The following is a 24,351-nucleotide window of genomic DNA, read 5'->3' on the forward strand; positions in this document are numbered from 1 at the left end:
AAAAAAAACCAACACATGTGAATATTTGTATATATAGGCACACACATCTCAGTAAGGAAAATAGTATTAAATTTAAGCCTTAAAATCCAAAAAGTTATTTTTAACTATCAAGAACACTTGACTCTGTACATCACAGAAGTTTGCTCATTTCTACTTAATTGATTAGATTTACTTACTCCTAAGTACTTTCTTGTATAATTCTTAATATTTTAAAGAATGTACACAGGATAGTTATGTCTCCCATGGAACTAAAATGAAAAGGCTTACCTTTCTTCCTACTAAAAGCACGGTTCATGTTGAAAGTCTACGTACTCAACTGTGTTCCTGGGTTTGGTAGGTTTTCCTCCTGACACACTTTAACCTGCAGAACAATATGTACAAGGAAACAGAAGAGTCCATTATTATATTTGAAGTTAGTATGTTATCATCATATGAAATACGAACAAATGATTTTACTTACTCTGAAGTCATTCTGAAAATTAAAAAGGGAGACATGCTTTGCTGAAGAAGAAATCATTGTATTGAGAAGATTTATTTTTGAATGCCCTGTGACATTCAATACAGAAAGACATTTTCAAGCTCACACTAAAATCTAAGAGACAGAGCAGGGGGTCTTTTATATAACCAAAGACAAACACTACATACAAATAGGTTGGAAAGAAAGCTTTAAAATGAATATGGAATACAAGACTTCATAAAAGCCTTCAATCCACATATGCACTGCCCTGTTTTGTGTCATTTCAGCTATCAGATTATTTCAAGATATGCTTTCATCTTCATGTGGGCTTGACATTGAAAAAAACACAAATCAGAACGAAAAAAAAGGTATGTCTTCTTCACCCAGGGATTCGATGCTAAAAAAATTGCCTTCTATCAGTGCAATTATCTCTTTGCTTCTGTTACCTCAGATTGTGCCCCTACATGTATGTCAAACAGATCAAATTTGGTATAGTGCAAACATCAGAAACACAATTACATGCGTTTATAATTTCACAGAATTTGAAGTAAATTTTGCATTTCCTTCACATCAACTCTTGGATTTTTATCTTAATTTTAGATTCACCACCTATTAACAGAATTTTATTCTTTAAAAATAGTTTTCAGCCAAAAAAAAAAAAGCACCTAAAAAAAAAGCATTCTTCCAAGCCATCCAATTTTGTAACACTGATTTTTGTTTCTCAACTTTGCTTAAATAAATTCTCATCATTTCTTTTATTCTGTTCAAATCACCCAGTCAAAAGCAACACCTCTACCCTTCTCTCATAGCAATCCAAACAAAACATAAGAATAAAATAAAGCATTTGATATCAATTATCCCTGAAATTAGCTTGAATGCCAGTGTATCCAAGGCCATCAAGACAAGGATGAAAAAATTAAGATACGTGATGCAACTCAAAGACTTTACAGTGCTTGCCCTGTTCAAGAGATACTGCAGGCTCAGGGACAAGAACAGTTTTGAGTTTAAAGCCAGAATTATGATTTGTCTCATATAGCCCTATCAGTTTTCTTGAATGGCTATAGAGGAATCACTTGAGTTCTCTTCCATGATTAGGGGGTCAGAGTATCTTAGTTTTCCACCAGTCCTTGCCCCCTCATCTCATTTCTGTCCTCTGAGCAGACATCAACATCTGCACACAGTCAGATACTGGCTGCGTTTCAAGAGAACAACATTAAAGCATTTTGTTTAAAACACAGTGAAACTATGAAAACTATTAATTTTTATATCTGATATAAACATCAGTTTAACTACTAAAAGTCTGCATGCTGATTCCAGTAAATGTGCTAAAAAATGCAATAAAGTTCTTATTTCTTGCTTTTTAATGAAAATATGTGGGAGATGTAATGGATTTGCTTTACAAGAATAAAGATATGTATCAGCATTAGAACAATCCACACTAATAAAAGCCATAATTCTGTGATTCTGTGATAATGGACAATTTTGTCAAGAACATTCCCTAATTTCAATTGCAACAAAACATCAGGAGAACAAGTACGCTTTGCCAGTGACTCCTACTCCACTGAGAATTGTTGAACTCCACTGGGAAGGCAGCTAAACAGTGAAGGAAACATGATTAGCTACAAGTAGCTGTTTTTCAAATTCTCTTCAGTTCTAACATGAACAACTCCTTGAACCTCACAGAGGCAGAAGAAACAGACCGTTACATGCCCCATGAAATTTTGGTATTCCCCCCAAAATACAAGTCCTCAGTCGCGTATGGGGCAAGAAGGAGCTATAAGCATTAGGCTATTGTAAACAATATTGGCAAGTTTTGATTAGTAGACACCAACAGACAATATTATTGAGTAAACAAGCTGTTCTTTGACCACAAATATTAAAGAGGTTTTCTGATAAAATATAATGCTGTTTCTCAGAATGCTCAATACAGAAAGCTGCTGGATGAAGTACATTTGCAAAGCACTCTGCTAAAAGCTTATAATGAGAGAAAAGTCAAAATCCCATGATGGTGCAGGAGTCCCTCTGTAGACAGGGGAGTCCTTCCTCTGATCTCATTTGTTTAATATAGGGTAAAGCAGCTCTAGCAATCAGAGGCACTGGGGAATAGGCATGTGGACAAAAATATTTAATTACTCATCACGAAGGAAGACACACCTATGTAAAGAATGTTTCTCCGCCTTCCCACAAGGAGCTTGCTGCAGCCTCAGCCAGAAACCAAATTCTACTTGGAAAAAATGAACTTACATACAATTTTACAACGTGATTAACAGACAAAATACGGAAAGGTATGAACTTGGGATATTGCTGGTTACTTCAGATTAATTATTTAGGGACAGAAAGAAACAGAGACAGGAAGGAGAGAGAGACAAGGCAGCTTTGAAAAATAATTTCACTGAGCTAACAATAATACAAATTAAAATGACAGCTGAACTCTGAGTAGTGGCCTTGTGAGCCTGAACACCTCTCCTGTGGCACGGGAAGCTAAGAATATAAGCTGTCATAGCAAACTGCAATAGAAACAGCAGAAAGCAAGTACCTTCATCTCCTTTTCCCTTTGTCTTCACTGGCATTTAGGCCTTACTTTTCACAGTGAAGAGCAAACAGCAAAACGGCCAGGACTGTGGGTGACTGAGGCGTTTGTAGATATTCAGTCTGATGGGCACAAGGCTAATGAGGATTGAAGCTGAAGCTGTCACCTCAGTAATTGCTTTTGATCATTAATGCTAATAGTGGTTGCTGTCTGTGCTTATGCAGCAAAGGAGGCAGAACAAAGGGAAGCAGTAGCATCCTTCCAGAGCCAGATATAAGCAACTGCAACGGCATGGAGGCCACCCCACAGACGCATGTGTGTGCGCCTGAGGTCTCCTTCCAAAATGTTCCATTTTAAGCTGTTTTCTAAATTTAGATCCATCCCAGACACACCACGAGGGAGCACTCAGTAAAGGGATGAGACACCATTACATGCCTCGTTTTTCTTACTTCCTCTTCATCATTGGACATTAATCAGGATCTATTTGGGTTTCCCCACACTGCAACCTCAGCCCTCAAATGGCAGAGGCTGCAATGATTACCTGGGCTGAACCAGTTTATTCTACACCTCTTTTTCATTGGACAAATAATTCCTCCCTGAAAATCTCCCTTGTACAGCCCAACTTGCATTCACCAAACTGCTTTAAATTTTTCTTTTTTTTTCCTTTATTTTTTTTTAAATAAGGATCAAACATACCCTCCTCTGTTTCAAATACAAACATTCCACAATGAGCCAAGTTAAGATTGGGAACATTGAAGTTTTACACTGTTTTCCCTATCAGATCCCAGCCTTTTGAACATACTGGATAACATCTCCCAGAAAATGAAGCACAGCGTGCCTCAAATCCTGTTTTCCAAAGGGCTGCAGCACACAGGAATGCGTGATTCATTGACTTGCAATGAAACATAGGCTTATAAAGTTACTGCTGAAGGTAAGATGAGAAGCTTTGGAACATAACAGCTATAAAATTCTTTTCTAAGACCACAACACCATTAAAGTATTATTCTAATACGAGAAGACATAATGGCAGAAACTAATAACAGTAGATTACATGAAGTGATACACAGAACCAAGTTAACTCCATCATACCATAATACACTCCCTTTTCTTTTATACAATAAATGAAAGAGTAATTTGCCACAAACTCTCCTCTGAAACGAGAGTCTAAAGAAAAATATATTGACACAGCAGGGAACAAAATTCAGTGTAGTTGCTGCAGCCACTCAATGTTTGGTCAGCAAGCAGTTCCACTCAATGCTATTAAATTATTTCCACCCTTCAAATTTATAAGCAGTAGTAGTCATCTATCCAGCCCTCCCATCTTGGCTTTTTATCCAGTTCCGAACAATAAGCTATTCCTTTAAATAGGAAAATTTTGTCAAAATGAAAATGAATAACAGGTGACAAGTGGATAACAATAAGATATCTGGTAACAAAAACAACTTCTCAGGTAGCATTAGAACTAAATATTGTTTTAAAGCAGTTAAAAAAAATTATCAATGGTTACACTGCTTTATCAGGGATTTGCATTACTTATGGACCAAACTGGAGTTGACACTTTATTAGTGGGAGAAGTAATTTTAAAACCAGGAATGTTCCCTTCTTCCCAAACTTCTTTAATTACGCATGAAAAACTGATACTCTTATTTTGTTCCCTATACAACACAATCATGGCAGACTTTAAGGAGAGCTTCCTTTTCCCTTAAATCCACAAGATCCAGCATCCAGAGAAACATGGCAATGAATTTCAATCATGTCAACCTAGTTTTTCTCTACTGTACAAGAACTTACAGATGTCAGATATTTAGAGCCAACAAAACAGCTTTCCACATGTTCACTTACAAGGAACTCAGTCATGGCCATCTGCATCCAAAAGACAGACAGATGGCAAACATCTTGCACGCTTGCACCCAGGAGGGCCAGCGTTACCCGTTAGCCATTTAATCATATATATTGATCTGAACAAGATCTTTGCCTTTCCCATCACTTTCAGACATGAAAGCTTCAGACGTGAGCTTTGCTGGTGTTTTTAGAAGCCATGGCCTGGATTCATTGATGGGTCCCACCAAGAACAGAAGAAACTACTAAAGCGTTTAACATAGTTCTAGTGGAAGGGATAGTGGAGCATCAGGTTGTTCTTCTCTGCTGGTTTTTTTTTTTTTTTTTAATTTCTTTGCTTGGTTTTGACTTGGAGCATGAGTAAGCCTTCAAAACTTGAGACTCTAAAACTGTAACAAGTCCTTGCTTGAGTGGACAAATACCATTTTAAGAAATGATATGTCCTGACACTGAGAATTGTTACTCCTACATTAGCATCATCCTTGCAAGAACTGATTGCTGCATACATGATCTATATTTGTTTTGCTTCTGACAGATGTAGTACAAACACTTCAATGTATTTCCTTTGTAGGAAAAAAAAAAGCAATTTTCAAGTTTTTTTTTTTGTTTAGCATTCTACATATATTCTCCAAATGAACAAAACAGCCCTTTTAATAACATAATTTAGTTTTGCTTGCAAAAGTTCATAATTTTTGTTCATCTTCTCAGAGGTAAATGCAATTTAACCCATTTTACTATCCTGAGCAGCTTGAAAAGCACGAAACATACTACTGTGGGATCTGTAGAGCATGGCTCACAAAACCACTCTACATGCTTCCTGAAATGTGCTTATGAAGTTTAAAGGCACATGACTGAAGTTCAACAGATGATGAAAAAGACGTGAAAAACCCAGATGTCTGTTCAGACAGAGGTAACCAGAAAACTCCCAGGCACATATCAAGGAACAGACAGCAAAAGAATGGTCAGGATAGATACCCTCAAGCACCTGTGTGTTACAGTTAGACAGGCTTCACAGTGTACACCAGATGTTTTCTCTGTTCAATCCTTTCACTAGAAGCTCAAGAGGCTTGACACAATTCATTAGCAAAGTGAAAGAACGAAGTTTTCCATCCCCCAGTAACTCTAAACAAGGATGCTACAAAATGGTTTTGTAACTCTTTAAATTCACAGATGGGTTTCCTTTTTTTTAATGCATGCAAAGGCAATATTATTAATAATGGATTATTCTCTTACAGAAATGAGAAGTATATCCTGAAAGCAGTTTTAACTATGTAAAAAAAAACCAACTACATTATTTAAACCTATATATACCTACAGGGCCTCAAGTCAAACTTTTTATACCTTCATTCATGTGGGGACCCATTTCCCCTCTCCCTCCAAGGAAAAGAAGAAATATAGGAATTTTAGGCATACAGATAGCTTTGCAGAATACTTCCTTATATTTTACAGTGCACTTCCTAAGCTCTGTGTTTCCAGCAAGTGCCGTAAGTCATGTTGAGAATCAAAAAACACTGCCTTGCAAGCTACAAATGATTTTCTCATTACACATTTATACACTTTTGAAATTATAACATGCAGAATTGTTTTTTATAAAAGGTATGGCATAACCTTCACATATGTAGACTGTGATATTGAACACCGATCCCTTGCTACTCAAGTCACTGTATTTCTCATTAATGTTAATACATTCAGAATCATTGCTTTAACTGTATAGCCACAAGGACAACATTAAGTTGTGTTTGTATAGATGAGTAGAGGTTTAAGTGATTGTGACAGTTTTCAAAAGTGAGAAACATTTGGCAACATCCATTCCATCACTCCAACTAAATCAACATCTTAGTAAGAATCTCACGAAGTAGATTATATTGGCTTTTTAAGCTTAATCATATTACATTTGTTTTGCCTTTTTTTTTTTTTTTTTAACCCTTTCTGAATACATTTTAACACACTTGCGACAAAGAAAAACGTGTAGGTTTTAAACATCTTGACAGATCTGCAAGTTGAGACTCAAACACCCGTTGCATTTAAAGCAGAGAATGGCACTGCCTTCTTGGGACCAAGATGACAATGTCTACTCCTGCTCCAATTACCTCCTGTCTTATTGAGACATACTGAAAATCTAATTTGAAAATCTAATTCACAGTTCTGATACAGCTTTAGATTTGCATTAAAAAAAAACTCTCTATGGGACATCTTCAGTATGTGGGTATGAGTATTTTCTCCTGTCCATCATGAAGCATTTGAGACTTGGGCCAGAGCATATACTCCTTTTTGTGCAACAAATCATATGAGGGTTGCTATAGCCATAAATGTATACCTTCTAAAGGAAGGGCATCATTCTGTGCTGAATCCTTACAATTGTAGGGAAGAAACAAATACAGGTAATTCTCTCAAGTACTCTGACAAAATCTGAAGCTACTAACAGCAGATACAGTGACTGATCCCATGACTCAACTATGGGATGCAAAAGGCACGATGGGCAGACGTGGGGGGAAGCAGGTACAAATATCTGAGATGTTTTCAAACTAAGAAAATTCTAGGTTTCCTGAAAACTAAGGAATACTTCAGCAGAGCAGTGCATGAAAACCGGGAACAGAAACTTACCAGAGAATTTCCTATTGAATGGCTCAAACGCTCACCCCAAGTATTTGTTTTCCCCTCCTTCCTATCCAGGTCTGAGCTAACAACTCCAGTCGCAGGCTTTGGGTACAGCAACCAGACTAGCAAAGATTGAGGCAAAACCATAAGAGTGGCACAGCATGTCATCTCTTTCAGAAATTTATAGAATCATATAATCCCTGGTTGGAAGAGACTCACAAGAATCATCTAATCCAACTCCTGGCTCCACATAAGACCACCCAAAATTGAAACCCTCTGTCTTAGGAGTGTTGTCCAAATGCTTCTCAAACTCTGGCAGCATGGGGCTGTGAGCACTGCCCTGAGGAGCCTGCTGCAGTGCCTGACAACCCTTCGGTGAAGAACCTTTTCCTAATACACTGCCTCTGCTCCACACCATTCCCTCATGGTCCTATCACTGTCACCAGAGAGCAGAGCTCAGCACTGCCTCTCTGCTCCCCTTGAGGAGCTGTAGGATGCCATGAGGGACCTCAGCTGTTCCTCATACACTTTGCCCTCTAGGCCCTTCACCATCTTTTTTGCCCTACTTAAGCTTTGCAGCCAAGTTTTCTAGAATTCAGCATATGGATTCATAACCTATCAAAATATGAATTCAATCTCAATTTTCAAATGCATTTGTGAAGGCGAAGAGTGCCCACATAAAGAACAAAACACCAGTGTGCATGATATCCTTCAGAAGATCCTTGCAGCTAGCTACAAGAAAATCATACTGTAGACGTCACAATGCATTCTTTATTTATAAGGAAGAGCCAAGGAACTGCAGCATAACCCCCAGAGGACAAAATGAGTCCCTACAGCATTGAAGCACTACAGAAAGCAAGCTAAAGCAAACTAAACTAGGCATCAGCTGGGAAAATAATAAAAACAGGACCACCAACATAAAACTGCACTCTGTAGCCAATTGTTACACCAATCTACGTGCTATTCTCTTGTCCCTGCAACAACATACATATTCATTTCCAATAAAATGAATTATGTATAGCTGTTCAGACTACTTAAAGTCACTGCCAGGACAATACCATATAAAATACTAGCATTTGCTAATGAAAAATGAATTATTTAATGTTTTAGATGCATATCCGAACAACTTCATGAAAACTGGTATCCTGCATTTCTGAAACAATTAAAATTTCACTATACTATTCAGGAATTAACCACACAAGAGAATGAACTGAGCTTATCTATATTTATGGATTTCACAGAAGTCCATTTCAAAAGAAACAGCAAGGAGTACTGAAAGAACAAGCCGTGACATCACAGACAAAAAAAGTGAGCGCAATGACGACTGCAAATTGGAGCAACTTATAAGAATTTCTAGAGTAGGGAATAGTCATTACAGGACAGTGCTAAAAAATTCAGCTCAGGAACACAACAACATCTTCAGCTAAACTTTGCCACAATCTATTCTGTTTTAATGGAAAACTTATGTAAGAAGACTGAAGCAAAGCTCATCCTTTGGAAACTGCATGAATATATAAATATAAGTACTTCCAGAGATGTGCAGCATAAACTGGATCACTGATGGCATGCAGACAGAAAAGACTTAGTGAATTCTTATCATCTTTGCCCTTAAACTCTGCTCAGCTACCTGATTAAACCTCTCTTATGGGGAAATAATCCTGTATTTATCTAAAGTATTTATATTTACCATATGATTTCCTTAAGCTGTTTATTACTATCTGCAGTCAATAAAGCAAATTTTGTGTTAATCATCTTTTTACTGCTGTTGTAAGACAATAAGAGGAGATCGTCTTAAAATACTTTGCCACTGTCTAACTGAGTCTAACTGCCTGGTACCAACGCAGGTCTGCAGCGCTATGCAGTTTCCTATCAAAAGTATGGTGGTTGCTTCTTTTGCCCTGAAATCTAAGCCATTTATCAACCTCACATTTAATAAGGGATTGGGGCTTTTTGTTTATTTTTGGTGGATTTGTTTTGTTTTTTTTTTTTTGTTTGTTTGTTTTTGTAAAAGATGTTAAAGCAACCACACTCTGGCACTGTGCCCCTATTCTCTAGAATAGGCTCAATTCCACGAAACCAAATCTTTGCTTTGCTCAGGGTGATGAGCAGCCTCACTCACTACACTCACAACTATTGATTTACCTGTTTCATGACTACTCCATTACAACACAATGATCAAAATTGTTTAAATGGATAACACTGTGCATAAGAAAATCTGCACGTTTCATCCCCAGGTCAAAATTTTGATTATATTTTTATTATAATTTTTATTCTATTTAATATTTTCTTTTTACTTACACAACCAACCAACCGCTCCTTGATATCTCTTTTGACTTTACCTGTATTGTAACAGTTGCAAATGGGTACACTTCCCAGATCCCTTAAGTCAATAACCAGGTGGTATTGAACTCATTCACTGATGGATAGAAAGCTGCAAGCAGACACTGCCATTTTCCCCACTCTTAATTACTTAAGCGCAGGAAATATTTTAAAAAGCTTTCTTTACTCAGTAGGTTTTAGCCATAACAGTACTATGCAAATTCCTCTTCAGAAAAAGTTAAACTGCATTTTTGGTGTTGAAAAGATACATACCAAGTAGCACCAAATCTTAAACACAAAAATATCTTTGCTAAGACCTCAAATGTGACCTGATATTCACCACTAAACTCTTTGCTGCATATTTTAGCAGTTCAAGCTGTGTAACAATGTAATTGTGATATTTCCAAGTAGGAACACAGAATCATTTCAGAATCTGAGTTATAACTCCCCAGATCAAGGAAACAAAGCAACCTGAACTCGTTTTTAAATTTGCCTCAAGTGACTGAGTTGAAACACCAAAGTACAGCTTTCACTCAGGGCCAAAATGCCACGTTTTATCTCATATTTGTCATGATAACAAATACGCGCACAATTAACACTGCTTATCTGATGAACAAAGGTCACTGAACTGCAAAAACTCACCTCAATCATTTGTCTACACTCTATGGCTATTTCAAGTACCAGGAACTCATCCATCTCAGCTACCTGCTTGTCCTAAATACCCATACAGCTCCCACAATATTGCAGTATTTGACACCTCATTTAATCACATAGTAAGGATCTGCCAACTTTATAGGTCAGAGCTGCATTTTCTAAAAAGCAGACTAAGGACAGGAAGGCTGATGCTCTGGAGAATACATTTCTCCCATCACTTAGCAGTAACGGGTAGGACACACTGAGGATAAAGTACTTCAGTAGATATGTAAGAAGTGTGAAGAATGAGATGGAAAGAGGAAAATGCTAGAAACACACTCTGTGCTTCCAGAAGACATTCTACAAACAGAGACATGGAGCACACAAACACGCATGGCATCTGCATTAAGGTAACACAGTCAGAGGGGCAGAAGCACATTGAGATAAATTCTAGTTTTAGATTTTGAACCACTCAGTGGTGGGAAGAAACAAAATTAACAGTTGTAAGACTGGCGGTTTTATATTAACATCATTTTTTTAGGGATCTGTTGAAATACTGCATGAATAATTGTTCAACAAATATACAGCACCTTCCCAGTAAGAAATTGCAAAGCACTGAGCTGTATCATTTATTCACAGGTAGCAGAGGACTCTCCATAGTAGATCATAATACTGAGTGCCACAGCCCAGCCCACCACAGGCAGATGGGCAGCCAACCGTAAATACTTGCAAAAGTCTTTAATATTCATGTTCCAGTCTGGTAGAGTAACCATTAGAACTGTAAATGGAGTCTGAGCAAGCCTGCAAGTCTTCAGTTCACTCAGGAAAATGAAACGTACTTGAAAAGGAAGGAGATGAATGCAGCGTGTATAAGAGAAACCAAGAAAAGTCCTACTTGCTGCTACCTGATATCAGTGCAAAATCAAAAATAAATTTCAAAGTGGTACATCAATCTCCATGTTTCTGATATTTTCAGTGTTGGGTTTTTTTTTTTTTAATTACCTTTAGGTGCTATAAAACTCAAAGAAACTTTGACTTTAAAATAACGCACCAACTGCAAAACCCTTGAGTTAAAAACAGTGACCTTTGATTTTCTGCTGTTTTACATTGTTGAAACATGACTTATGGCTATCCAAGCCTGATTTTTTTCATAAAACATAAATAATATTTAATATATATAAAATAGACTGTAATGTAAATGTTCCTGTCAAAGTGCATTTTGTTTAAAAGCTAGCAAGAATGAGTAACATTTGCTCAGAAAACTCCTTCATTCAGATTTTTTCCTCTCCCTTTGGAATTCCAGTCACTTAAAAATTCCAACCAGAGCTATTAGGTACCATATATGTCTAGTGAGCCAATCAAGCTTTATTCCTTAATAGCTAATCATGCATCATGATTTTTCAGCTGTTAAAGAAAGGATTTACATAAAACCTCTCAAAATGTTGTTACCTAAGCTATCATTTGCAGCCCAGAGAGTATCTAGGTGAAGCAACACATCTTTGCTCATATTACTTTTCAAATGTCTGCAAGCGTAGTCCATGTTTGTACTTCCATTCCAGAAGCAAGTGAAAACATCCCTTTTACAAACAAAAAGTCAATAAAATCAGGAAAATAGGTTACAGAATCAAGGAAACAAACTACGATGCACGGAAGGCCTTGACTACACTTTGGGCAGCTCCAGTGTTCCCACTTCAGTAGCACAACAAGCTTAAAGATCACGATGAAAGGAAAGCAGCTTCTTACAATGAATCCAAACAGATGTAAAAAGAGTATTTTATTTACTGGATAAAAAAGGTTGAAATTATCTAACAAATATCTGCGGTGAACAGCTCAGTGGCTTTGCATAGCAGATGGGACTGGCTGGTTTTTAATTTACGACTTTACAACGACTCAGAAGCATTGAAATTCAGTGAACAAGCTTGCTTTGGTTGTGGTGGTTTGCTTTGTTTAAAATAAATATATGAGTAGAGGGGAGGGCTGCATCTCCCCTATAAAGAATACAATATGCTACAGAGTTGTCTCAGAGAACTACCCCAGCCAGCCTCTGATACTTGGGTTCATTCGTTTAGTCATACTAAGAAGTATACCTCTATAAATGCAGAATGTGACAACCAATATAAATACCTAATCTAGCCAGTTGTTGTATCTGGTGTAGGTAGGTAAATAAGGGAAGCAAGCAGCCTTGAGGAGGAATTTCAATGGCAAAATGTTATTAGGCCAAGACACTAACAGATTAAAGACATAACGGGCAAGATACAGGCATGGTCATTTCTTTCAGACTCAGTTCAAGCTACCTTTTTTTGTTTGGTTGATGAAAGGGCAAGAATCACAAATGTAATAATAAAACCCATCACATTTGTTTGCTTTAAAAATCAGATTACATGTATTCAGGCTGCTGATAACATTTTTGGAAATCACTTAAAAGACTAATCATTTTATTTACACAGAAATAATACACAGGACTTGTTATAAAACATTTTTCATCTGACAGAAACTGCATGCTGTAGCAAACAACATTTAAAACATTGCCTGAATACACAGTTTTACTATAATTACATTTTTCTTTTTTTAAGAGATACAGACCAGGAAGGAAAAAAACACCAGTGTATAACCATGAATCTAAGTGCAAAAACCCAGTTACAGCTTTCTTCCAAGTTTAAAGATGGGGGAAAGAAAACTAAAAACATAGTAGCATGACAGCTAAGTGTTCCTGATGACAGGCCAAGCAAAACAGCTTAGACACAGGGTGGGCACCATCACTACTACAGACAGATTTCAAATGACAAAACACAGTTATTTCTCAATTCACAATGTGGAAATACTATTAACACTTTCCACCTACACAAGACTACAACCACACGCACCGCAAAAATTACCAGGTGCTGATCCATAGCTCTGGTAGCCTTTTGGTTACCAATATCATTTAAAAGTTTGAAAGCAGTATATTGTCTGCAAGCATCTAAAAATCAACAGCATTTATATGATGAATAAGTCAACAAAATCCTAAAATAGTTTCTCAGCACGCAAACACCATCATCACTTTTGTTTGGTTCTGCTGGTCAGTTCTAAAGGTTGAATGTTCAAATACAGAAATATTACTCAGTTGCTTCAGGGCAAGCTACAAGATTAAAGAACAAATACAAACCAAAGTCCATGTTATTTTCTTAACAGAATTATATCACCTTCTGCTTATTCTTCTACAGCCCAGAGAGTTTTTAAAGAAGACAAAATTCACAAACAAGCAAACAATGCCTGAAATTTTAAGAAATCTTCCTATCTCAGACTCCACTTTGAAGGGTCTAACGGGGTAGTTAAAACACCCACGATCAATATTACAACAGACAACCTGAATTCCCGTTCCATAAGTTCATGCTTTTAAATGCAGCAATAGCAGACCTAGACTTGACCAAGTGGTGAGCCAAGCAAACAACAGTCATTATCATCACAGATTCATTTGACAGACTTACCTTAAACTGTATGCTGGTTTGGAAACTGAAAGGTGACCTACCATTCCCCTCCTGAGATCCATCTGATATTTTCATCCACCTAAAAGCTGAGTACTTACACCTCTAAGTAAATTTTGCTATCTGGACATTTCACTCACTCTAAAAAGAGTAGGCAGAGAGACAACAATTAGTTGTTTGCAAGAACCTAAGGAAGATATCAAGTTTTAGGTTACAGCAGTTGTACCACTAAGAGTAGAAACAGAAGCTAGCTCATTAACTTAGATTAGTCTCATGGTCCTCTTTCGGGTTATACTAAAACCAAACCAAGTTGTTTCAAGTGTCTGGCATTTTGGTTACAATGCTAATTGAAGACATATTTCAAAGGAAGTATTTTGAATCATCTGTTTTTCCCCCAGAACAACCAACCCTTTCTGAGATGAATACCCTTTCCTTATTATAAAGATTCAGCTAGATAAGTAATCCACTAGACTTGTGCTACTTGACTTACTATTGTTCCTCAAAGGATGGCATATTGAGAAGTATTACACCCAGAGCACCCTGGAGAAGAGAAAAGCCAAGACTTGCCAGGAAACAAAAAGCTGCCCAAATTCAAAGCTCTCTTAAACAGAGCTCTCTGTGAGTCAGTGGACTTATCTCAATTCAGCCTTCTCTCCCCCCTCCTCAGGCACACACAAGTCTTACCTGCCGAGAATATTCAGAATTATAAAATCCCAGAGCAGAAACATGAAATAAGGCCAAGGCTGATACAAGCTATAGATGCTTCCACAATTATGAATGATTCTTCACAGTGTACATACAGTGGAGTAGATAAATTTGCTGAACTTGTAGGAACAGTCTAGAATGCTACATGAGTTCAATCCAGCTAAAAATCATAAACTAGGCTGCTGACATGGCTGCATTTCTGTGAAGACTGTTCACATCCTTTTTCATTTCTGACTTGTTTCTCATTTACTTCAAAGAAAAGGTGAGTTTCTTTGCACTGACATATCTGAAGTAGTAACTTTATCAGCTGTCCTCAAGGAAAGTCTGCAGTATAGCATCCCTAGTAATTGATATGAGATTATAAAATAATTTTAAATAAGAATTTTGCTGAATTTAGTTATCAGATGAAGATAAAACACAGGCTATAAACAAGATCTCATGGAGTTCTGAGTTGCTGGTATCTTCTACCAACCCAAGTTTTATCCCACACCCAAACGGCTAATGATGTCAGCTAAAACAGCTGAGATGTTTCTGCTGTCTTGTTTAGTGCAGAAATAAGTGTACGTTGTATACTGTTATAGAAGTATGTCTTTTGTTTTCATGGAATCATAGAGTGGTTTGTGTTGGAAAGGACTTTAGACCATTTAGTTGTGATGGGGAGAGCTGACACGATCAGATCAGGCTGTCCAGGGCCCCATCCTACCTGGCCTTGACTGCCTCCAGGGACAGAGTATCCACAGCTTTTCTAGGCAACCTGTGTCAGTGCCTCACCAACTTCAAATAAAAAAAATTCTTCCTAATATCTAATCTAAATTTCTCCTCCTTTAGTTTAAAAGTGTTTCCCCTTGTCCTATATTATTCTATTTTTAAGGCAGATGGAGGAAGCAAAAAAGGAAAGAGAGGAGGCAGATAATGCAACCTTCTTTTCTCAGTGCTTCCAGTATTATCTGAAGTTCACAACACAGATGAGATCTTTGTCTTTTCTCCTTCTACCTATAACATTTAAGAACATATGATCTTGGACCATTTCCAAGCATCCCAGCACTATAGATCTTTTTCACCACAGCAAATTCTGTCTTGCTGATTTATCCAACAGCAGAGAGACCAAAAACTTACAAAATACAACTCAATACACAAAGCAGAATACTACTTCAGGCATTATAATACCACTTTAGTCATTATTATCATAACATTTCCAAGGCCAGAACGGTTTTCTATTGCACTGATAAACACATAAGCAAAAAGAAGCAAGAGATCCATGCCAGAGAGTGCATTCTTCAATCACAGGAAACCAGAAATGCCGAGGAAGGTGTATAAATCACAAGCAACACCCAAGTGCAAGGTAGCATACATCATTTCATGCAGAATGAAGACAAGTTTAACCAGGAAAATGTAAATTAATAACCACGTCAAGGAAGAAAATGCAGAGGAGAAAGAGACATGAAAAATGAAATTAGCCTGGCAAATATGAATCATCACATTGCAATGAAGTTCAACTGAAAGCTCAGGAAATTCCCAAAGACTTAGAATATCACACTTGAACTTGTGGTTTCATGAATGAGTGAGGATTAGATGCTGTCAGGCTGCATAGCAAGTGTTGGTGATCCAATGGGGCAAAATTTTGTTCTTTGTATCATGCACTAAGCCAATCAGTTTGTTCTATTAGGCAAGCACTGATGCACTAGATCATCCAAAATCATCATCATCTGCAGCAAATAGTTTCTACAGTGTTAACAGTTCTTAATGATAGAGCAGATCTTGGTTCTGCTGGCCTTCTTTCTTCTACATGCAAATTCTCAGTTCTTACGGTTATTTAAATTAACAAGAACAGCTACAATTACACCTCCACTGAAGGGCAATTAAGGGTAATACCTTAAACTGAAGGACAATTAGGAGTCTGACCTTACACATCATGCCAACAGGCATAGCAATGCACCCATTTCCTTTAATAACACTGCAAAAAAATTGAAATTACTTTAAAGCATTTAATATCTGCTTGAATTTCAGAGATGCTAAAGCCTAATGTTGGACTAAAAATAAAAATCATATAACCTAGAAGCATGTTAGAAGAAAGGATAATTGCCTATAAAAAAGAAATTAATTAGAAGTGCATCAGAATCTTTACCACCTGCTAAATTTCAGAAAAGTTTAATGGTCCTCTAAAAAGGAATGACTCGCTCCCAAATGGCAGGATGATGCTGATAATATAGGTATACGAAGCAGCTCAAGGTAATACCATGAAGCACACCTGGAAGCAATTTTGCATCTTCAGTCAGACACAATGATACCATAGGCACTATAGCCAAGCAAGAAAAAGCAGTGACAGTAGCAGCCCAGCTGCCTGGAGGAGCAGAGATTCTGTGACAGCCTGGCAGAAACAGCAGAGATAAACAGAGCTTTAAATAAAAATACCCTTGTCAGCACCAACAAACACAGATTTTTTTCCTGGTACACAGGAACACACCATGTCACCTGAACACTCTCAAGGAAACAAAAAAAGGAAATCCCAGGCAGGTAGATGCCTTGCAGTTGTTTCCTAAAACACTTACCCGCACGTCACGCTGCCCTGCACAGCAAACCATCAGGGGACTGGTCAGGACCAAACACTGCGTTGAAGTTCCATCCTAATATGTGCTAACAAGACTTAGGGGATGACAGTATACGCTGCAAAGCGGAAAAAGGACTGTCTCCACCAGCTTCACTGCTGTCTTGCACTGCACTACTGAACTGCAAACCACAGTGTTAACCTGCATTGGAAAAGTTTCAGAGTACAATCATCTTTTTTGGGGAGAAATGACAGTTACACTCCAGGGCCAAAACAGTCAGGAAATTATGAATCCGACTCATTTACCCTCAAGTCTGACTCCTCCGTGCAGCATTGTGAGTTATCAGCTCAGCTTGACAAAACCATTTAGATGCTAATGTGAAGACAAATTCTCTGCATCTTATAAAAATTGCTTTGTGTAACTACAAGCATCTCTGCACCAAGAAATGCAAAACATCAGGGAATGCAGAAGTCAGAGTTCATTAGCTTGCTCCAACTGCATGAAGACATTTCTATTATGTTAATTTATTTGAATAGGCCATTAAAATATAAATCCAAATAGAAAGTCTGGCCGACTAAATATTATGGCTACTTAGATGAAACAAAACCTTTCCAATGAAATGCAAAATAGCAATTCTACAGCAAGTTCAACTGCTGCCTGCATCTTTCTTCAGAACTTAACTTGACTTCCTTATTTGAAAGAGAACACAACAGGCATTATTTGTCCTCCTGACTCCTCACGCAGTTCTCTAAAGAGCACTTAACCTGAACAACTGATTTACAGTATTAATCTCTTGGACATTAAGTATTTCAAATTCCACTTCAGGGTATTAGGCCAACTGCTGTTTAAATTATGTGTAAATTAGCTAAATCATGACTCTCCACTAGAAAGATCTGCCTTATAGATCATGTCCTTAGGGAATCAAATGCTTTAATGACAACCTACCACTGAGCTAATCAAGAATCAGAAATGGAGTTAAAATTAACTAAAGCAGAGGCACTGAATTAAAGACAAAAAAAGTCAATAGTGTTATCTAGCTGAAACAGGTCATGCATAGTAGAGTTTCCCACCATTTATTATGGCAATACATTACTACTATAATAAAAAAATAAATTTTAAGCCTCTATGGAATAAGACAAGGCATTCTTTTAACTTTTAAATTTTAAATTTTAAAATGCTTCTTTTAACTTCAGTACAGTGAAATTACAACTCATTCACAAGTTGGAAGTTTTTAAGCCCTGCCACCAGTCCATATCAGATCTCGATAATGTCACTGATTAATCCTGGCCTTAAAGATTTCTGTGTGTGAGTATATTAGTAAACTATGTCATTTCTGTTGTAACCTTACAATACTGCATTCTTTCCTTGCTCACAATAAAGGATGAATACTAAACCTACATACACCTATATAATTTCAAGTATTCAGTGCTCTTAAAATAAAGGATTTTGAACTTAAAAACTGCTTGTTATTTAAGTTCCAGGAGCTTGCTTATTGCACAAGCCTGCTGCAAATCACAATGTGTAGGTTTCAGTATCTAAGCATATTAAATACGTTTCAAGTAAGTCTACATCTACAGGATGGCTCCACATTTCAGTCAGGAAATCAGTCCTATCAACAACACTTTTCTACAATGGGTCTGGCTTTGCTCCATGGTGTGGAAATCTTTTTCAAGTGCAGAGATTAAGGCAGAATTCAGTACATGCATAGGAGAGGTTTTGAGGTGATATTGTCAGAAGACAAAAATAAATAAATAGACCCACATCCTCCCACTTGTCCTCAAGCTACAAAAGATCCTCTTACAACTCGCAAGCTTAGTTATTTTTTGTCTCAGCTCTCACTCCTCCTGCAAGAAGAATCTTTCAGCAAACCTTGACTAAGTAGTAATACAGTCTAAGGCAGAAAGTTAAGGACTAGTATATCTCCTGCTCTATTTTAGAAAGAAGATTCAAAAACAACAGCCTCTCAGCCTTTCATCCCAGCCAACCAGGAAATTAGAATCACATGATATGTCTGAGACTGAGCTGGGAAATACCAGCATAATGTCATGAGCACACGCCAACTTCTTGAAAAACAGCAACAAATGAACATATCATGAAAATAATTCCAAATCCAGTGAGCTTTTTGCTGCAAAGTAGCTAGTATTTGCATATACCTAATGTCAAGGACATCAAAATGCATGAGGGAGGTCAATGAGAAATGCAAACTAGCAATTTGGTTTTGTGAAGCCATGAAATGAAGGGAGTATTTTTAGGAGGCTGTAGTAACAGCAGGAACTATCCTGGTGCCAGACTAAGGACATGCTCTGGAAAGCCAGCAGTATCAGGCGGACTCAGCCGAACCTGTCTTTTAGTACCACACTTTCTCAGAAGTACCTTTAATGAATTTTGGGATTTATATTCAAATACATTTACTCTCACATCAGAAAAAAAATATGCTGCAAACTTTCACCTTAACTTCCTTTTACTGAGCTAAACAAAACATTCACTTTTCCAAAAGTCTCCTAGTTCCCTATGCACAGTTAAAATACATTCAGTTTTGCTATTTCATGTTTTAGACAAGTGTATCACAGCCATGTCCATAAATAACCCTCATTCATCATTGTTAAGTTCCTGGGTTTTGTGTTTTTTCCAATAAATCAATAGGAACTTCACAGCTGCTGCCTTTCTTTTATCCAGAGATGCTTTTCTCTCTACACTAAAGAGAAGCAGGGAGATTGCAGCAGTGCTTCAATCTAAGCACCAATTCATCAGGTGTGGAGAAGGGAGGGATATCAAAAGGAAGATAAAAACAAGCAGGAGAAGAAAATTTGATTCTCAGTATTCATGCTAACAGGCATAAACCCTCCCAGCAGCATGGTTTATGGTTACTTAAACATAGTAACTTCGACTGCCAGAGCTTTGAGTCAACAGCTTGGAGTTGCCATACGCAAAGGCTGACCATGCCAAGGGTGTTGCTTAATAGTGAAAATAGACACCAACAACTCCCTAAGCAACACAGTCTATAAACATAGCCTTTTGGTTTTGTTCAAAGTACTTTAAACAGAAAACAATAAGAAAAGCCTAATTTGAATCCCACTGGCTTTAAAAGAAATCAGGACCTCTCAAAGAGATTTCAAATGCATGCATACTAATTTTCAGAAAGGTACAGCTAACGGCAGCTATTAAAACAGCTTACACTTCCACATTCAGATTTCTTGCCAAGGAAAATGGCAAACACTTATTCTCTCGCGGAATTAATCACTCATTTGTCAACATTTCTGAACCTTTGTCACTGGTGCTTTATAGTTTCTCATATACCAGAACAAAAGAAAAAAATGACAGATATTAGTCGTGAACTGGTGCGTTATGAAGTCATGGAAACTACTTCCTTATTTTAAGACATGTACTACCATCACATTATTGGAAATATGCTTCACACAACCTTTCCCATTCTGTTGGGAAGGTCTAAATCAGAAATAAGTGTATCTTCAGATATGAACTCTCGTTCAAATGTTTTTCCGTAATTTCCTTACGTACAACTGCCCTACACACACAAGAAACCCCAAGCATTTAACAGCATGACCATTTAATTGAATTCCACTAAACATAAGCAAGGTACGCAGCACTAGACAGTAAATAATGTTCTTAAATATTCTTAACTTCTAGCTTTTCAGTCTTTTGAGCAGTTCAGTGACTTGATGATGATGATAACCTTATCTCCAACCAAGAGCCTCTAAGATCTATTTGGGTTCAGTAACTCAACTGTTATGAGGGTGACATGGCTTTCTTCCTAGTTCTCCCCCTCATACTTTCATTCATACTGAATGATTGTCTGAATAACATATTATATATATAGCTAAAAGCTTCTACAAACAGATAATGCACTTCATGTTTATTAAAGTGAGATTCTGAAATTTTTACCGTGGTCTCAATTTGCTGAGAAAGTTAAGCTTGCATTTAACTTAAACCTCAGAGTGTTTCTTCTGAAAGCAAAGCAGGTGGTAGTTCAAGTCCAGATCTTACCTCAACTTAAAATTAAGGACTTCTTTTTGTTGATTTTGTATTTGTCGAGCAGAGAAATAGCAACATTAGCAAAAAGGCTTCAGGACCTGTACAAGGAACATATTCTACTTGTGTTTATAGGTACCAAAGCCATACCTACTGAAGAAAACATTATCTTTGTGTATTAATATCCCAAGAAATTTATTTTCACAAGTTGCTGGTATCCTCAGTTATCTACCTACCTGTAAAATAATTAGAAATGGTTCAGCAAGTTCATTGACTACATCCTCCAATACTCCAGCAAGTCCTTCAGACCTGCTGATTTGTACCAAGTATTATCACACACTCATTAATGTTTTTTAATCACCAAGCTAGCAGACAAAAAAAAAAATCACTCTCCTAACATTTTTCCTACAAACCTCTATTTAAAAAGCAACTAAAAAGTCTTTTAACAAGCAACACTTGCAAAAATCTTAAATGAACTGTGTCTGAAAGTGATTCTCATTTGCTACAGGCTGTTTTTTTTCTATAATTAACAAGAATGCCTTTTGTCTTTCTAGATTTTCCTGTAACCTCGTAAGCTAAGTCCAAAACATACCCCAAATATGCCAGACTTATGATATAGAGTACTAATAGAATAAAGGTTGAGTGCCAGTATATCAGAAACACTTTCTAACAGACTGTATACTGCACCACAACATTGTAATTTCACTACCTTGTTATTTTGCCAAACAGAATACGTGTCAATTTTATTAATTACACAATACATCATGCTTACCTATTTCATTTGCTTCTACAGTGCCTTCATAGGAAAACTAAAGTAATAAATACTGAAGGTTATTTGTGTCAGAGAGTATGTTATAGAGTTTCAACACACAAAGACTTTTCCCTTGGCTTTACATAAAGTATGTCCTACAGCCATTCAATTGTCATGACAGTACCAAACTGTGTAAGTCAATACTAACCACCCCCTCACTTTGATACTCTATTTCATGAATTTAAATAAGAGAACTAGTATTTTCATCTTTTGCACCAATATATTTTGTTTCTATTCCAAATTTGTATTACTTAAGAGTTTGAGATTTGAGACTGAGAGGAAAAAATCATTAACCTATTCCACACAATGACTTGATTGTCTATGAGTCCCTACAGCTGAGCACCTCCCATTTCCCAGGAGGCAAGAGATCTTAGCACTCCACTTCCCTCTGTAAATTCAGGTTTTAAAGACAGCATCCACTCTCAAATTTTTCCTTCCAGTGCCTCAAAAACCTATCTAGCAGGGTCTGAAATAGATATTTGTCATTCATACTTAGTTTGACATTTCACTCTAAGGAGTCAAAGCCTACTTAATAAAAAAAACACATTCACCATTGGAGAAAATAGGAGTAGGAGGGTAACTGAATAGTAACTCTGCTTCAACTTTACTTTCTGCAGTAAAAGCAGGACAAGAGAAAAGGCTGGAAGACTCTGGAAGACAAATTTCACTTATGCAGGGAATCAGAATAGACCAGTAGAAATGATTTTTTCATTGTTTACTTACTTACAGAATCCTGCCATGCCTGAAGCCACTGATGCAGCCACATTCCAGGAAGTTGTTATTCGGGACAACTCATTCCTGTTGCACCATTCACAGTCAGGGTAACAACACTTCAAGAATTATACTTACAGGACACCTCTTAGTTTAAGAACTTGGTTGTGAGAAGAAGCACAAGCTCTGCTAAAGACACAGACATTTCAGAAATCAAGCAGAGAAGTTCATATACTGGAATAATCAGAGAAAGGCCTTTTGTTGTGCTGTGTTCTTGTGTAGAAGCCAAAGATCAGTCTCAGAGCACGGCAGCAGCTCTCCAGCTTGAAATAGTTGGCCAAATAGCATCTATGACCTTGAATAGCAATACTCCTCCTCATTTACATCTCTCAATATCACTAAATATATTCTTAAGTGCACTATATAAAAAGTGGTAAAGAATATTTTCACTTGCAGTCTCAGAAGACTCAACAGTCACACACAAATCAGTTCAGAGCCCTGAACTGAGAAAGGAAGCACACAAACTCCACTACTAGAATACAGACCAAATTATACAAGCCCTACTACATGGTATAAGTTGTTCTTGGGTATTTCATTTTCAACTCTACTTTCCAATGAGAGAAGATCTTTGTAATTATAGCTTGATGGAAGCAAAGCCAATTCTTGAAGGCAGCATTTTAGTCAAGGTCAAATCTGTGCAAGACACATTATGCTTGATATCATCTCAGAACAACGGGTTCCCAGTTATTTCAACTTGATTCTTCAGAAACTGCTGGATGAAAAACTCCCACTTGATCTGGTCAACACAAAGGCCTGAAGTCAAATCTACAGTTTGTGATGGAAGATAAAGCAAAGCTAAAGTACTCAAATGAGCAAAATAACCAGGTAGTACAAGTGTTACAACAGTGCCACCCAATAATGAGATATAGCAGACTAAAGGAGGAGGCACCATTTAGAACACTCATGAGATAACAACCACTTTCAAGTAGACAAAAAACCTTTTCACAAGTCTGACGGCTGTCTAGACAACCTTTAGTCACAGAAAGAGGGGCAAGAAGCTTTTATAACTTTGATGTGGTTGTTAGAGCTGTCAAAGTAGTAAAAATGAGCAAACCAATTAGTAAAAAACTCATTAAGACAAGTTCTTATTTTAAGGTTAATTCAGGGAGCAGAACGTTAGGGTACTTCTCTGACAAAGTTCTGACTTCTTACAGCCCAAAAATCACATGTAAGGAAAAGATAAGGAAAAAAGCCGTCATAAAGGATTAAGTAAATTCCTAGATAAGACATACTCATGTCTTAGACTTTAAATTAGGCAATGTAGTTAGAACTAGAATGTATTTACAGGGATGAAGCAGAAGATGCAGGCCTTCTGAGTCAAGAAAGAAACATCAAAGTAGAACAAGGCTTAAATCCTCTGTAGGATAGAAATTTATTGCAGGGATATTTTGAAGATCTCTAAGATTAGAGAAATGAGGAATATATACAGCCCTATCACAACAACTATTTTATTCTTACTGTTTAATTTATGCCCAAGTAATAGTTAGAAACTACCTGACAAGGAAAATTCTTAGGGTTACAGAGAATTCCCAAGAGCTTGAATATGATTGCATCCTAAAGAACTGAAGGCAAACTGAAGAAACGGTGTGTGTCTGAAATCCTAGTGATGTTATGGCTTCCTGATAGACAGCAGGTCCAGTAAGGGCAGGCATGAATTGTTTAAACATGTCAATGTGAAAATAGTTAAAAAT

General features: G+C 37.1%; 1 protein-coding gene and 1 long non-coding RNA gene across 14 annotated transcripts in view; one reads left to right on the top strand and one right to left on the bottom strand.

Moving 5' to 3' along the window:
- The window catches only part of GULP1 (GULP PTB domain containing engulfment adaptor 1), a 161,780-nt gene that overhangs the window by 103,080 nt on the left and 34,349 nt on the right, over positions 1-24,351 (bottom strand). For 10 of the 13 annotated variants that reach the window (XR_006939882.1, XR_005861577.2, XR_005861578.2 and 7 more), the window contains one exon: positions 268-361. The exons of the other annotated variants lie outside the window; for them this stretch is intronic. Coding sequence is in view for 7 of the 10 variants with exons in the window: in XM_004942416.5 (XP_004942473.1) it covers positions 268-295 (28 nt within the window). In the remaining 3 variants the exon portion in view is untranslated. The remainder of the gene's footprint in view (positions 1-267; positions 362-24,351) is intronic. 13 annotated transcript variants of the gene reach the window in all.
- LOC121111312 lies at positions 2,618-8,706 on the top strand. Its single transcript, XR_005861609.2, has 3 exons — positions 2,618-2,742; positions 3,769-3,918; positions 7,500-8,706. It is a non-coding gene; the product is annotated as an uncharacterized LOC121111312 (long non-coding RNA).

The sequence above is a fragment of the Gallus gallus genome, chromosome 7 (genome assembly GCF_016699485.2).
Source record: "Gallus gallus isolate bGalGal1 chromosome 7, bGalGal1.mat.broiler.GRCg7b, whole genome shotgun sequence".
NCBI lineage: Eukaryota > Metazoa > Chordata > Aves > Galliformes > Phasianidae > Gallus > Gallus gallus.